The following is a 15,586-nucleotide window of genomic DNA, read 5'->3' on the forward strand; positions in this document are numbered from 1 at the left end:
CTAAATATATTAAAGAAAAAGTGAAAAGTTGCTAGAAAAAACTCGCCAAGTAAAAGCTGGCAAGGTTGTATAGGAGTCAATGGGAATATTCTCTAACAACTTTATGTATTTATTTTCAACATTCAAGATTTTCAGCCTTATTGAAAATGAATGGGACAATGAGATTCTCGCTGGCATGAGATTCTAATATTATTATTATTTTCCACAAAAAAACCTGCACGGGAATATTTTGTTTAGTTTTTTCTTAAATACACTAGCGTTGCGTTTTTTTTCTACGTGGGTTTTTTTTCCCACAAACTTTGGAGATCGATAAATCTGCCCCTAAATCTCATGATTATCACTTTTAGTGACTGAAACTTTAAGCTGGGCCAGATCTCATAAATGGAAGCTGGGGTGGAGCTATATACATCCAGCACTTAAACTTTCTAATGCAGGAATATAATAGGAAACAAATTAATGATAGAAAGCCATATGTTATATACTGAACTTACTGCACCAGCCTAAAGGTACAACAGCCCTATATCTTGGATTTTCTTAGTAGTGTCAGTGACACGCACAATTGCACTGGTTTCTGAGTTGCCATGTAATGAGAATCTGAATGAACAACAAATCAGCCTTCTATTGTAAATTGTATATTCTATGAGGCCCATATACTCACAATTCGACTGGGTGGTTATTTAAGTGTCAGTCCTCTGTTTTCTCCATGCTCCCCCCCCCCAGCCTGACAATTTTTACAGCGCCATTCTTCTCTTCTACTGCTCCCTTAATCATATATCAATCGCCATTCTCCTTTAGATAATAAACCGTCTGCCTTTCACTGCTACTCCTCTTCCATCGTCCCCTTCGGCTTTCAACTTTCTCCATGCATGCCTCCTACGCCCTGCGCCATCCCAAATATGCCTGTTGCTGCATTCTCCTGTTTACCCTCCTCCCTGCGGTGACCCCATTATTTATTACTCTTCGCAGTGGCGATATAGAGCTTGCTTAAAGGGGTGGTTCACCTTTAAGTTGGCATTTAGTATGTTAGAGAATGGCCAATTCTAAGCAACTTTTCAACTGGCCTTCATGTTTTATTTTTTATAGTTTTTGAATTATTTGCTTTTTTCTTCTGATTCTTTCCAGTTTTGAAATGGGGCTCACTGACCCCATCTAAAAACAAATGCTTTGTATGGCTACAAATTATTTGTTAATGCTGCTTTTTGTTACCGACCTTTCAAATGGGCCCTCTCCTATTGATTTCACAGTCTCTTATTCAAATCAATGCATGGTTGCTAAGGTAAGTTGGACCCTAGCAACAAGGTAGCTGAAATTACTATCTGGAGAGCAAAAAGCTAAATAAGTCAAAAACCAAAAATAATAAAACATGAAAACCAATTGTCTCAGAATATCACTGCATCATATTAAAAGTTAACTCAAAGGTGAACAACCCCTTTAAGGGAGGGAGCATGAAATTACATAGGGAGAACGAAAGTCGGACAGGGGGGAGTGTGAACAGTCAAATTAAAACTGGTCCGTTCTGCTTTTGGATTTTCCCTATCACAGTCCCCCTCCTCTGTCCCATCCCACTTTGCTCCGTCCACCCGACAACTAAATTAAATAATTAGACTGCGCATGAGCCAGGAGGAGTTGTGGCTTTGTCTGCAGGAGGAGACGACGGCAAAGCTGGTGACGTTATGTCGCAGACAAAAAGCATTTGGATTGTGGCTGTACATAGTTATAAATAGGATGGTTGAAAGTTACAGAGTGAGTGAACAGAATGTTTTATTTTTACAGGACCATCATTTTTATTGCGTATATCTTTCATTAATACTATAAGCAGAAACATACAAGATGTGATTTCTGATGACAGTTCCCATTTAAGCTACAATTCAGTTTCCCCAAAAGACCTGCTTATCTTATATTGTTACAAAAGTATCTATGTATCTATTCTGGGCTCTCTGTCAAAATCCAATTAAGATAGAAACTTTGTATCTTTTTCTGGCTGTCCAGTGCAGGAGGTCAAAGAGAAAGTTGGGAAATTTCAGTAACAAACCCAGGACTGTGGGTTGAGCTGTCAAAATCAGGACTGTCCCCAGTGTCGGACTGGCCCACTGGGATACCAGGAAAACTCCCGGTGGGCCCAGGTGTCAGTGGGCCTCTTGCTTCTAACCATTTAGCCTATTTCATGGTCATTCCCTATTTCTTTATGGGAAAAATACTTAATAATGGAAGTAGGTAGATATAAAAAACTAGGAGAATAAAGAGGTTGAGTGAGGAGAGGAGGAATAATAGTTTGGAAAGTGGGCCCATGGTCTTAGGTTTTCTGGTGGGCCCCTGGCATCCCAGTCCGACATTGACTGTCCCGCTCAAAACGGGACAGTTTGGAGGTATGTGACTCTGCTTATTTACATCATGACCCACCCCCCTCTTGGCCGTGCCCTTCACCTTGAATTTTCACAATAAAAATTATTTTCACAATAAAGGTGGTAACACTACCCTGGCCCCAACCTTGTTCTGAAAATTTGTAACAGGTGCACTCACCTTTGTACAATGCCTCTTCATTCATGCTAGAAACTTACCACCACAGTGTTGCATGACTTGCAAAGCTCAGGCAGGCTTTCTGATAGTCCTGCTGCAGGCCTCCCATCTAGGGTTGCGCCTTTTAAAATGACTATTACCAGTCAGGGGCACTTCTGGCAATAGAGGGCAGCCATCGATGTGAAGGGGTGATGATCTAATCAGGTAGAGCAATGATGTGAGTGGGTGGGTAGATGACATGCAAGAGCATCTTGATTGCAAATTTTCCACGATTGGGCTGAGAAATTGTAATAAGTGTGTGGGCCAGAGCAGAAAATTAGGGTATTATAAATGTATCAGCAATATATTTGTAATACCGTATAGGAGAAAAGAAGAAAAGTATCTACTTAATCAGAAAAATTACAAAAGAATATATATTATCACTGTGTGATCTGTTTTCAGTTAAACCATTAGGTCACGTGATCCAATATCTATAAATTCCCTCTTTTTGTTTGAATAATTGATCCCACAAAGTGCTAGTGCTTAACCTCAATAAGTTAACATTAAATAGGGTAAAACTAAAACACAATTAATTTTCCTTTTAATCATTGTGTATATTAGGTAATTTCTAACTCATGAATAAATAAATAAATAAACATTAATTGATAAATTACTAACAACGTCATTACGCTGAGCGTAAGCATGCGTAAAGACGCCGGCATAATGACGCTGGCACATGTTCGAAAGATTATAAATATTTGGCGTCCGTGGCAGCACACACAGCCTCGAAAAAGCAATTTTGCGAAACGCGCGTTGGCTTGCCATTCTCACTGGTTTATACCAATTTTAGATAAAACCTTGGGGGGTTCTTTTTACAAAAACGTTTTTTTATAGTGATCTGGGCGCTTCTCTCTGCTCAGATTATAGGAGATTCCTCATCTGTATTCTTGTTTACTGTTTTCACTATAAGTGCTCTGGAATTTTTGTGTTTTTTAGACAGACAGCTTCTCAATCTAGCCAGTTAAAATAGAATTGAGACCACAGTTCCAGAAGCACTGACTTCTCCTCCTTTGTTGGGTCCCGCAGTTAGTAAAACAATCAGCTAGACAATACGGGACTTCTCCACCATTCTACCAATTTCCTTTTCCTACCTTTTCTTGGAATCAGAGATGTTCATAATTGCACTTTAAGTAATTTATATGTGAATTGATCACATTTGGTGGCACGTTACCATCCTTATTGGTGTTTTAGCGGGTTGTTAGTAATTTATCAATTAATGTTAAATGAATTATTCATGAGTTAGAAATTACCTAATATACACAATAATTAAAAGGAAAATGAATTGTGTTTTAGTTTTACCCTATTTAATGTTAACTTATTGAGGTTAAGCACTAGCACTTTGTGGGATCAATTATTCAAACAAAAAGAGGGAATTCATAGATATTGGATCACGTGACCTAATGGTTAAACTGAAAACAGATCACACAGTGATAATATATATTCTTTTGTAATTTTTCTGATTAAGAAGACGGGGATACTTTTCTTCTTTTCTCCTATACAAAATTAAATACTGACGGAAGTCAGATCCCCTCCTTTTAGTCAATTTTATATATCTGAAGTTAGATCATTCCTTTTTTTATTGGTATATTTGTAATACCTGCATCAGCTGGTGCAGCAACCCTACTCTTAACAGGCTCTGGCAAAGGTGGGCCCAAGTGCAGCTGCAGTAGATGTATATAAGGATAAGGATCCAAGAATGTGTCTGGCGTATATCAACTTTATAAGAGTATAGGATGCAGGAAATAGCAAGAACAAGATGGCTTGTGGCTGGAAACATGTATACAGATTAGATCTAGTAAAGGGTTTGCAGCCTGCAGCCTATTCCTTGATTTTTTTTCTCAAGCCAAACTAACTACAGAGACAGTCATTACATAACATACCTTCCAACTGTCCTGTTTTTAGAGGGACAGTCCCTATTTTGACAGCTCAACCTGCAGTCCCTTGTTTGTACTGGAAAGTCCATTTTTTCTCTGCACTTAACAGGCAGAAAAAGAAACACAGTTTTTAACTTAATTGGCTTTTCGCAGAGAGCTCAGAACAGCCACAACAGAAGATAAGATACATTTCTAACAATCCAAATGTATCTAGATAAGCAAATAAGTAATTGTAACAATATAAGATAACAGGTCCCTTGGGAAAACTTGCTTAAAGGGCAATTTACCTTCATTAGCAAAACTCTAATAACTGGGAGGAAAAAAACACAGAAATATGTTCCAACTTTTATAACCTGCCAAATTGAATAAATGAACATGGTAATTAGGAGGTGTGGCCACAACTGGGCGTGGTCAAAAATCACCACGTTATGTGCAGCAACTTTTTTGTCCCTAAATGCTGGGAGGTATGCAGTATACAACAAGATCCACGAATACCATATAAATGATATCCTTATAAACGGTGCTTAGTGATGTAACTTCTGTCACATGACCTACGGAAACGTGTGTACATTCCCTATAGGCCCACGGTATCCCTTTAAATCACTATCCCTTCAGAGCTCAGCGTCCATGCTACCATGACAACCGAACTTAACGTAGAATGCGTAGATTACGTAGAATGTAAAACAAACGCAAAGAACACAGCACGTGTAGCGTAATGACGTCGAGTTATCCGCCCACATCCGAGGTCCCAGAGGCGCTTGCGCCATAGCGAGTGGCCCTGTTATTATTTATGTGGGGTCCCAAATGGCAGCAGCAAATAGAGAGGGACTGTTGGAGCTGGTGGCGGCCGCAGCACTTAGGGAACAATTATAAGGGAGCCGTCACCAGCTGAAGGCAAGTTGCACCGGGTACGGAATAAAGTAGAGGAGAAGGCAGGACGCGCGAGCACATTTTTAAGCGGCAGCTGTGAGTGTGTGAAGAAAGAATGGCGGAGCCGCGTAGGGTTCCGTTTGTAAGTCTGTCACCCATGAAGCCACGCGAGACCGGGCCAGTCTTGTCTGTGGAGCAACAGAACCAGCAAACTCCACCTCCACTGCAGCCGCCGGCACAAAGGCCACCGCAGCCCAGGGCCGCGCACCAAGTCATGTTCCAGCCGAGGCCTCCTCCGCAAGCGCTCGGGCACCGGCTGCAACGCGAGCCCTCGTCTCCTGCCCTAGAGGCCGGCATCTGTCATGTGCTGGACAAACCCCAGGGGGATGACACTCACCAACTGGCCGGCACTGTGAGGCTGCAATTGGCACTCACCGATCCCACAGAGGAGGGCTGTGCGGAGTTCAGTTATCCGGATCTGCTGCAGAAAGAGCAGAAGGCAGGACGCGCACTCATCCCCGTTACACGCAAGGAAACCGCTGGACTGGTGAGATTCGATCCATCCTACACACTGGGACTCTTATCAACACTGGGCACATTTACCTATAGCAACCAATCAGGGATTAGTCCTTTAAAACCAGCTGCAAGTAGAACAACGATTGCAACAATCTGACTGGTAAATTTGCCCAGTGTTAATAAATGACACCCGATGTCTCTAATGTGCCCTTATTCATGTGCCCTACCTCAGCGATACAATCTATCCACAAGCTGCTTCTTTCCAGCGCTTAGACTACATCTCCCAGCAGCACCTGCGAGCAAGCCACTCTTAAAACTTTTTTTGTTGTTGTAAAATGTCATGAGGCATGCAGATCTGTAACTCCAAAACGCACTGAGACCCTTTTCCGAGCGATTTATCAGAAATAGCATGTTTTTAGAAAAGCACTGAAATCTCCTAGACACGCACACACATACAGATAAGTAGCAGCAATTGTATTCAAATTACAATGCGAACGCAAGCACGTAAAGACGCCAGGTTACAGCGGGAAGCACAAACCGTTTCCGGTTTGGGTGGAGCACGTACCGCACAGAGTAATGGGATACAAATTGCTCTGTGCCAATAGTCGCTGTGAATCGACTGTTCAAAAAAGACGATCGTCTTGTCGCCGCGATTTACTTTTTTAAAACGTTGGCGACAAATCGTCGAGTGTGTCCTTAACCTTAAGAACTGAAATGTGGTAGGTTTATGCTTGTTAGCGCCAAGCATGTTTGTTTGCTGACTATAATAACACTTGAATGATGTGTAAATAGTTACTGGTTAGTCTTATGTTTATATTTTAAAGGCACCAGTCGTGTCAAAAACAAGTATTTGCCTTCTTGGAAAATTGGAAGGAAAGTGACTTTTAAATGGGTTAGGGTAATTTGGACCCTAGCAACTAGTGATGTGTGGGCCAGCCCGATACCCGCGGTTCGGGCATGTTGGGGCCGACCTCGCACTCCTCTTCACTGGTGTCGTGCAGGTTGAGCTCTTCTCCTGCTCTCCACGCCCGCCACCTTCAAATGCCAACTACCAGCTTTAAAGGAGAAGGAAAGGTTAAAACTAAGTAAGCCTTATCAGAAAGGTCTCTATAAATACACCAGTAAACCCCCAAAGTAATGTTGCTCGGAGTCCCCTGTCAAAAGAAACACAGCATTTCTTTCCTTCTATTGTGTACACATGGGCTTCTGTATCAGACTTCCTGCCTTCAGCTTAAACCTCATTGCCCTGGGCAAGAGCATGCTCAGTTTGCTCCTCTCCCCCCACCCCTCCCTTCTCTACTGTAATCTGAGCCCAGAGCAGGGAGAGACTCAGGCAGGAAGTGATGTCACACCACATTAATACTGCAGCTCCTATCCTAAACAAACAGAGAGTTTCTAGAGCTTTTTACTCAGGTATGGTAAAACATTCTACAGAATAAATATAGTATTCTAGCTTGCACTATTGCAGCTAATCTATTGGCAATAAAATGCCTCAGTAGCTTTCCTTCTCCTTTAAAGTAATACTGTCATGGTGAAACTGTTTTTTTTTTTTTTTTTTTTCTTTTTTTAAAATGCATCCATTAATAGTGCTGCTCCAGCTCTCTTCTGCACTGAAATCTGTTTTTCAAAAGAGCAAACTGTTTTTTTTTTATACCTAATTTGGAAATCTGACATGGTGCTAGACATATTGCCAGTTTCCCAGCTGCCCCCAGCCATGTGAAATATGCTCTGATAAGTTAAAGTCACTCATTACTGCTGTAAAGCAAGTTTGAGTGATATCCCTCCCCTCCCTTCTCCCCCCCCCCCTCAGCAGCCCATCAGCAGATAAATAGGTAGGTAGCCAGATAACAGCTCCCTGGTAGATCTTAGGGCAGGGGCACACGGGCAGATTCGAGGAGATTTAGTCGCCAGGCGACTAATCGCCTCTTCTTCGGGGCAACGTTCTCCCCGAACTGCCTTCCCCCTACCTTCCGCCTGTTAAATGAAAAATCGCCTGCAGAAATGCACTCGCGGCACTTCGATTTCAGAAGTCGCCTGAAGTTTCCTTGTGAGGCAGCTTCGGAAATCGAAGCGCCGCGAGTGCCTTTGTGTTGGCGTTTCTCTCTCATTAAAATCAATGAATGGTTACTAGGGAAATTTGGACCCTAGCAACCGGATTGTTGTAATTGCAAACTAGAGGGCTGCTGAATAAAAAGCTAAACAACTACAAATAATAAAAAATTAAAACCAATATCAAATTGTCTCAAAATATCACTCTCAACATCATAATAAAAGTTAACTCAAAGGTGAACAACCCCTGGGATGACAAAGGTTTGCTGCTAGAGCAGAAAGAAAAGCAATGGACATTTCCGTAGATTTTGACAATAGAACTCTGTACTGTTAACTTTGTAATAAGCCAAATAAGGTCAATTTTGTGATGATACCGTCCTTATAACTCATGCTGCTAATGTCAGATTGTCTTTTCTTGGTAAGGGTAGAAAATGAAAATGCAATATTTTGTGGTACTGATCAAATTATTTTTCTTTTCATAGTCAAAGCCTCCAGCATCAAATGATCCATTTAATGACGATGAGCGAGAGAGGCAAGAAGTAGAAAACTTGGCTAAGAAGTTTGAAGCCAAATATGTAAGTATTTTGGTAATGCCATCTTTCTGTACTCCTTCTGTAAATAAACAGACTTTTAGGGGCAGATTTATCAAGGGTCGAGGTGAATTAGAGGGAATTTTCAAAGTAAAAAAATTCGAACTAATTTTTTGGATACTTCGACCATCGTGTTAGGATACTACAACTTTGAATTTACTTCGAATTCGATTTGAAGTAAAAATAGTTTGAATATTCGACCATTCGATAATCGAAGTACTGTCTCTTTAAAAAAACTTCGACTTCAATACTTTGCCAAATTAAACCTACCGAATTGCTATGTTAGCCTATGGGGACCTTCTACAAACTTTTTCCAAGTCTTTACACATCGAATTAAAATCCTTCGATCGATCGCTGAAATCCTTTGAATCGTTCGATCGAACGATTTTACTTCAATCATTCGATGGCCAAATTCGGTGTAAAATACTCCAATAATACCAATAATGTTTAATACCAATAATGTTTCAATTCTCAACCCTTTCTCTTCAATGAAAACGTTCAACCAAAGGCAACTTTAAATAGATTTTCAGTTATCTTTAATATATACGCTTGTGCCATATGGGTTGTACACAGGGCTGTATTTATATATAGGCACCTGAGGTCCGCCCCCAAAAGCTGTGGGCCTAGGTACTTATATATTTGAATTTTTTTTTTTTTTTTCAAATTGCCACTGAATAGACTTACTGCTTATATCCAGCAGCGCAGCTTCATGGGGGGGGGGGGGGGGGGTGAGGGGAACAGGTCCCATTTTGGAGCTCGAAGTGATGTCATACACTGTGCTTTTGCTGTCATTCTGCCCATCTGGAGATGCTCTACAGTCCGATTCCTATGGTGTCACTGGACCTAAATACATCTCTGGTTGTAAATTTGTAAATCTATATCTCTCTCCTGGAAAGAGGCGAGCACTCAGAGGTCTTAAGATGCAAAAAAATCGGAGAAATTTATTGAAAATAAATAGACGTTTCAGCTAATCTAAGCCTGACTATAGCTGGGAAGGGTGGGAGCTACAACATGGAGCTGGTCACTGCTCCTGTATAACTATAACAAACAAGGGAAAGTTCTGCTCACCACTGATTTTTAAAACCATTAGACGGGGGTGCAATGAGGGTGTGACCACAAAATACATATAGACAAATACAAGAGTCCTCTGCACTCAACCCATTATCTATATATTTAAGACAGAGACATTTTGTGCATACTGCTACTGAAAAATGCCTTACCCTTTAAACAAAACAGGGATTGTTTGTTTGTAATATATTGCAATATATTTAAGCTGGCCAACTACGTCAAAGTCATCCCATATCTGGCCAGTCCTATGCTCAATTTTCATCTGATTCATTAAGAATTCTATTGCTTCATTATACATTTTACAAAGGGACTAAGTTTTACCTGCAACTTACTAGCTGCTTTCAAAATAAAACTCCCAAACTTGGTTGCCACAACTCGTTAAGAGGTGAACGTTGCCCGGGTGCAACAAGCCCAAAAATGTACAGTTGGAACAAAGGAAAAAGCTTGCGTACAAAAAATTAAAGGTGTTCATTGAATCAAAAAAGAACTAACGTTTCGGCTAGCACTCTAGCCTTTCTCAAAGTGCACATACAAACAAGCACCAACCATTTAAACCTCCAGTGGCGGGAAAGAGGTAGTAGTGACGTCACTGTGACGTGTTATCAAAGTGGATGTACATAAAAAGAACTAAGATAAGCTGAAAAGTCAAAATACATGTATCTACAAACAAAAACATAACTCTGTATTATTCTGTTACATATATTTAGGACAATGTATCAAGTTTGTGATAAGGGTTGCAACATTACTAGACCGGATACAAAATCGTAACTAATATAAAGCATAATCATGTACAAGCAAAAGTTCTTTGTAGTGCAGCACACTCAGCGTGAGGAGCTTTCATCGTCTCTATCAAATTTAAAGGGAAAAAGGAAGCGCTGTTGATTACCAGTATATTGGGGCGCATACACCTGCTGGGGAGAGGCTGCTTTTTAGTGTAGCGAAATGGCGGCTCAGTAACTTCAGTTGGTTAGGCGTCTCGGTAAAGTCTCTCACATACAGTGCAATGATGCCGAAACTTCGTTGAACAGACAGCGCTTCTCTGGCCAGACTGTAGTGTAGTAGATGGCAGCAGGTGGCGTGCTTGTAGGCGTCACAGGAATGGGAGCGTTGTTAGGGGGCTCTCACATAGCAACCAATAACTTAAAACAGGACTGAAAATACAAAGTTGCAGTTATCTGCCTATTGTCTGAAAGTTGTTCAAAGTGACAAACAAAGCGTTACTGCGTCACTGCAGTTGTCTAAATGATCTGTATGGTGCAGATCCATTTCTAGGTGGAGGAATGGATTGGTAGCTCTGAAGGGAATAGATACTGGGAGGGACAGCAGGAACAGGAAGAAGGGTGGCTGAAACTAGGTTCCATCGGGGTGGCCTTTGGTTGAAACTAGGTTCTTTTTTGATACAATAAACACCTTTAATTTTTTGTAAGTCCTGCGAGTGCCGCGTCTGCATCCGACAGTCATGCCGCGTCAGATCAACGATGCGACTTCATCCGTCATTTCTATCGATTACCTTATTTCCGTCGCATGCATTTTGTTGCAGTGCGCCGGATCTCGTTGAAAACGTCCGTGTAGTCCTACCCAAAAAAGTAGGGTAGCGATCCTACATGTTTATGTTTTTGGTTTCTGGACCAGCCCATGGCCACCATAATTCTCAGCAGGGAAGTTCTGTGCCCAAGTCTTATACTCCAACATGGGGAGCGCATGTGACAATTTGAAGGCTTGAATCATTACTGTTATAGATATGCTGAACCTTTAGGCTGGTGCATTAATCCCATTATATAAAATGTCATTTATAGTCTTTACTTTAACATTCGCGTATATATAAAAAGCATAAACAGTGACCTTTTGAACAGCTGAGATAATACATTCTTATAATGTTACCCTTTCTAGTAAACAAAGATTCTTTCACGCATTCAGTCATAATAATATGGACACCAGATTTGCCAGTAATGTAGGTCTTCTGGGCATGTTTTGCTGAAATTTTATAGATACTAAATGTCAATTATAGTTTGTTTTCCCTTTAATTTGCTCCATTTATGTAATTGCATTGCTAGACTAAATATATCTGCATTGCATAAAGGGGCTGCTATGCAGGAAGGACTTGAAACCCAGCAAGCTGTATCTGCACTTTTATTCAATACTTCTGCAGTAAGTGTGGTGTTGTGTTTTTCAATTAATATTCTATGTTGCCTCCTTCTGCTCTGTGGTATGTCCTCTTGGTTTCTTTATTTAGGTTTTTGAAACATAGAAAGAAATCGCCAGCGCTGGTCTAACCCTGCGATGTTGACCAGCTGCTAGAAGCACCCTTGTGACCAAGCTCAGTCTAACCCACATTCTGGAGTTGACCAGCAGCTATAAAAGATAGAAATATTTGTACACAAAAGAGGAGAAGGAGGAAAATTTCCAGTGTGGTACAAACACCTCATTTTTTGTAATAATTCTTTTTAAAGGCATACTGTGTGCTGGCAATTTTCTCCTTTTTTTTGTACAAATATTGACTTTTTATTGTTTATATTAGCTGATGAACTCTAGAATGTGGGTTAGACAGAGTGCAGACAAACCATACACTGGCAGTTTTTCTCCTTCTTTACTTAGGTTTGCCTGCTTTTATAAACCATCATTCTTGCCCAGTCTGGAACTCACCTCAGGCTTTTTCCTCTAGTACGCTTTTTTAAATTCTGGCTACTTTTTGAACCAGGCATGACTGCCCATTGACAGCACATCCCATATGACAGGGATTTTTATTTAAGTTTACCTGGTTGCTCTGATCGCCATGGCACATGGAAATGTGACTTTTGAAACAATATATATATTTTTCTGGGGTTAGTAGTGCTCAAACGTCAGATATTCTATTAACGTGGTGCTAATCGCTGTTTGTTACATTATGTACATTTTTGATAATCATGTAAACTATAGTAGGGTTTTGGATGATGCTAAATTGACTGACTACAGTCTTGTAACGGAATACAAACCAGGGTAGCTAAATTCATGCAAAAGCTGATGGAACAAGGGACTAGAAATGAAGGGGAATTCATTTGGTCACAGAACATAAAATTTAGTGGCAAATTAAATGCGCTGCAGTCAGCAGTAGTTTGTACACAGGGATTAGATGGCTGCAATGCATTAGCAGAAAGTATTTGAATAGGTAGACCTTATCTTGTTGGTAGTTTACCTTTGAAAAACATAATGTGTAGAAATTTCTGCTTTTCAATAGGGTGCATGGGGAGTTGTGAGGGCCTATATATTTTTGAACAGAATTGATGATTTCTTTTTCTGAGTGATGTTTATAAACTAGTATGAAAAGTTATTTTGTGCTTATTTAAATATATTTTTCTTTCAAGGGAGGGAAAAGTCATCATCATCGTAAAGACCGTGTGCAAGATCTGATTGATATTGGTTATGGCTATGATGAGACAGACCCCTTTATTGACAACTCTGAGGCAGTGAGTAGTGTCTGCAAATTGTTATTTAGAATTCCTGATTTTTTTTCCCCCTACCTTAACTTTCCAGTTTACAACTCTGTCCTCTCTTATTTCTTCATTAGAACTGTAATGCTTGCACTTTAAGCATGTGTATTGGTGTCCAGTGTGTTCTATTTTGGGTTTTCACACGTCTTTTCATTATGCCACTTTAGAAAACAATTGTAAAATATATAATTTATTTATCTTATCAATGTAACATATAGCAATGTCAATATCTTATTTGCATCTTTAATAGTTGTTGCTTTGACTTTTTTAAATTGTAAAATAATTGAAAAGTAGTTTGCCTATGTTTTTTTTTCCATTCTAGAAAAATGGAAACGGTATAAATATATACTGTTTTATTTTGCTCTTCTCATCACACTTCTTTCTAGTATGATGAATTGGTGCCAGCTTCGTTGAATACAAAATATGGAGGATTTTATATCAACACCGGAACACTGCAGTTTAGGCAGGCTTCAGATTCTGAGAATGAAGACTTTGTTGAGAATAAGAAGCACAAAACATCAAAAGTGAGTTTTTGGGCATCTCTTGTTCTATTGTTATCTGTATACATGCTGTTAAGAGCAGCAATAAACTACAAATGTTTATTACATTTTTTAAATTACAATTATTTTATATATACAGTCTAAAAAAAAAAAAAGTAGTGTCAGTTGAGTATTTGGTGATATTCATTTAAATCCAAGTTTTGGTTTCAACTATAATGTACTTTTCTAAAGGTATCAAAAATTAAAGACGGTGAACGATCCTTGAAGAAACGAAAGAGGAAAGAGGAGAACACCGAGAAAGAAAAGCCTAAGAAAATGAAAGCTGCTAAACAGATAGGGTATGTTTAGAGATAAATCTTTATCAGTTGGAATGGTAATAGTCTTATTGTAATTAAGTCTACTGGCTAGTAATGTACTGTTCCATAAAAAAATATTCTTTATTTTAAATTTGAGTTTTGCCAACTGAGAGATATTATATACTCTGAATTTTAGGTACTGTATCATCCATGGGAGAGGATATTTCCCAGGAGTGATCAGACACCTGTCTGTCAGGGCCCTCATTTGTAATGGAACTGTAATATTTCCATTATTTGTTATTACGTTACTAAGCCATGCCTTGCAAAATAAATGTAATTTCTTATTGACGACAAAGCAGGTATTTTGTATATAGAAATGTTTTTAGTAGACTATACATTTTCTGAAATTGTTAATCCCAAATTTACGGATTGCAGGAAATCTGCAGTGTTCCCATTTATTTATTGCCATTATAAATGACATCCCTGTTGCAGGCAATCTGACAAAAGCTAATGGTGCAACTAAGAAACCATTAGAACCAGAGACCCATGTCTCCCTGGAGCAGTAGCTGTAATATTTTATTGTACTTTTCAACACTACTCTCATTCATAAACATATAGTTTATAGTTGTATTTTCCAGCAAAAACATGTTTTTGTTTGCATTTTTGTTTACAGTGTCATGGCCTTCAATTCCCACAAACCTGACAAGAAGAAGAAAAAACTTTATAAAGACTCTGTGGCCCTTGCTGCCATGCTGCGGAAATTTCAAAAAGAGAAGGATGCCATACATAAAAAAGTAAACAAACCAAATCCACCGACTGTAACTGTGGTAAATACTGCTCCTAAATTAGTCACTGCTGCTTCAAATGATTTGTCTGACCTTGGCCTTGGCGCTGATCCAGTTCTTGCCATCTTTGGCAGTGAGAGGGAGCTCATGCAGGAAGCAGAGAGTGCTCTGGAGATGCTAAGTGACTTTGATTTTGATAAGCTTTTGGATTCTGCATCTAATGACAGCCCGGCAGGTTCTGGTGAGAACAGTAGAGTTGGGCAATCCCTAAACCCATCTGAGGTGCAGCTACCGAAACAAGTGCCACCTCTTCCTGAAGGACTTTCAGCTCCGTTGGAAAAACGTATTGCTGATTTACGAGTGGTCAGTAACAAGTGGAGTAATTATACAATTCTAGCATTTTTCAATTACAATGCAATTATGTAGAAAGGCATGTTTTTTTATTATTGATATTTCAAAAAACGTACATTCAAAACATACAGTCCCTCGTAGGAGGTGGGGGCCCCATACAGTGCATAGCCATGATTTTTCTTGCATCGAATAGTGTAGAAAGGCATGTTTAGTGCTCCCCTAGGGGTTAAGCTCCATTCTCCAGGAAGCAGGACATTATTAAAATATTGAAAAAGGGGCTTGTCTGGTGGTCACAGGGACCGTAAGGGGACTTAGCAAAGCAGCCCCAGAACAATGGGTGGGAATTTAGTAGAATTGTACTGACCCATTACTGCATCACAGTTTCAGCACCTTGCAGCTAAATGCGGCTGAGGAATATATGTCAAGATTGCAAAATTTTATGAATGTGTGCACAGAGGACCAGGTAGCCGCTCTGCAAATCTGCTCTATTCAGGCGTGGTTGCGCCACTCCCAGGAAGCTCCAACTGCCCTCGTTGAGTGTGCTCGAACATTTACTGGTGGTGTCTTCCCTTTTGCCAAGTAGGCTTTGCTAATTGCCTCTCTGAACTATCTTGCAATGGTTGACTTGGAAGCTTCCTGACCCTTTTTAAGGGCCCGAAGGTAT

At 40.0% G+C, this 15,586-nt stretch overlaps 1 protein-coding gene across 2 annotated transcripts in view; it reads left to right on the forward strand.

The window, feature by feature from the left end:
* The first annotated feature begins 5,155 nt into the window (after positions 1 to 5,155).
* The window catches only part of ubn2.S (ubinuclein 2 S homeolog), a 31,395-nt gene continuing 20,964 nt past the window's right edge, over positions 5,156 to 15,586 (forward strand). The window contains exons 1-6 of one of the 2 annotated variants that reach the window (XM_018261125.2): positions 5,156 to 5,847; positions 8,348 to 8,440; positions 12,865 to 12,966; positions 13,377 to 13,514; positions 13,722 to 13,828; positions 14,460 to 14,934. In XM_018261125.2, the coding sequence (XP_018116614.1) occupies positions 5,416 to 5,847; positions 8,348 to 8,440; positions 12,865 to 12,966; positions 13,377 to 13,514; positions 13,722 to 13,828; positions 14,460 to 14,934 (1,347 nt within the window). In that variant the 5' untranslated portion in view covers positions 5,156 to 5,415. The remainder of the gene's footprint in view (positions 5,848 to 8,347; positions 8,441 to 12,864; positions 12,967 to 13,376; positions 13,515 to 13,721; positions 13,829 to 14,459; positions 14,935 to 15,586) is intronic. The other variant, XM_018261126.2, reaches the window with a different exon arrangement.

Source organism: Xenopus laevis, chromosome 4S, assembly GCF_017654675.1.
Source record: "Xenopus laevis strain J_2021 chromosome 4S, Xenopus_laevis_v10.1, whole genome shotgun sequence".
Classification (NCBI taxonomy): domain Eukaryota; kingdom Metazoa; phylum Chordata; class Amphibia; order Anura; family Pipidae; genus Xenopus; species Xenopus laevis.